We start from the raw sequence: 887 nt of genomic DNA on the forward strand, positions 1-887 counted from the left end.
TGTTACAGCTGGACGGATCAGATTTTCTTTTCTGTAAATACAACTAGATAGGGGTTCAAGAAATACATCGAAAGTAAGGTGGAAAACATGGGTAACCGCACAGCTCACCGTAGGCCTCACAAATAAGATAGTGAATAGGAACATTGGTTTCTTCGGCATAAATTTGTGCAGCACGAAGACTGTCGAAAGCACACTCGTTGAAATGCCGTTGCTGTAGGACACATGATTATCGGAGGGAAAGGGTGCGACTTACACGAGCATCAATCAGTTGATTAAAGTGATACTTGGACAGCTTCAGACCGACGGTGGACTAGTAGGGTTGACGTCACTGGCAAGTGGAATAAGAGGTAAACTACCTCGCTGAGTTCACGTTCGATCGGCGTCCCTCGATGTCGTAGATTCGGTTCGAACAAACTGTTCACGGCGTCTCGCCAGAATTGGAAACGAAACTTCGCCTGATCTGTATTGTTAATGCGGTCGCGAATCTGAAGCAACTAGATCTCGAAAGTGTACGTAGATACCTGAGCCAGTTCAATGTTGAAAGCTCGCAAAGCCATGACAAATTTTTGGCGTGATGTTGGCAGTAACAGAGTGCAGAAGTAGTTTTCACGATCATTTTCACTGTCCTATGTAATCAACGGTTAGCTAAACAAGGGTTACCGAACAAGCGCGGCGCTATGTGTCAAAAACCTAACAACGGGTGACACTTTTGCCGACCGGCAAACGACCATCATTGTAGGGTGGGTTACTTGGCGAAAGCTGAAAAGCGCATGGTTGTTCGACAATTTCACGAGTGCAAATTTAGGTAATATAAGATAGATGGACAGTCATTCAGCTGTAGCACGCTTTCGGTGCTTCGCTGCCATGCAACCCAAAGGAAGCACGAG

At 45.9% G+C, this 887-nt stretch overlaps 1 protein-coding gene across 1 annotated transcript; it reads right to left on the bottom strand.

The window, feature by feature from the left end:
• Window positions 1-55: 55 nt before the first annotated feature.
• T265_12297 (hypothetical protein) lies at window positions 56-557 on the bottom strand (the record flags this gene model as incomplete). The annotated part of the gene is made up of 4 exons (XM_009179630.1): window positions 56-211; window positions 254-310; window positions 357-485; window positions 522-557. 4 exons carry the CDS (start codon window positions 555-557, stop codon window positions 56-58), a joined length of 378 nt encoding a protein of 125 aa, XP_009177894.1.
• Between the last annotated feature and the right edge of the window lie 330 nt (window positions 558-887).

The sequence above is a fragment of the Opisthorchis viverrini genome (assembly GCF_000715545.1).
Source record: "Opisthorchis viverrini unplaced genomic scaffold opera_v5_4696, whole genome shotgun sequence".
Lineage (NCBI taxonomy): Eukaryota > Metazoa > Platyhelminthes > Trematoda > Opisthorchiida > Opisthorchiidae > Opisthorchis > Opisthorchis viverrini.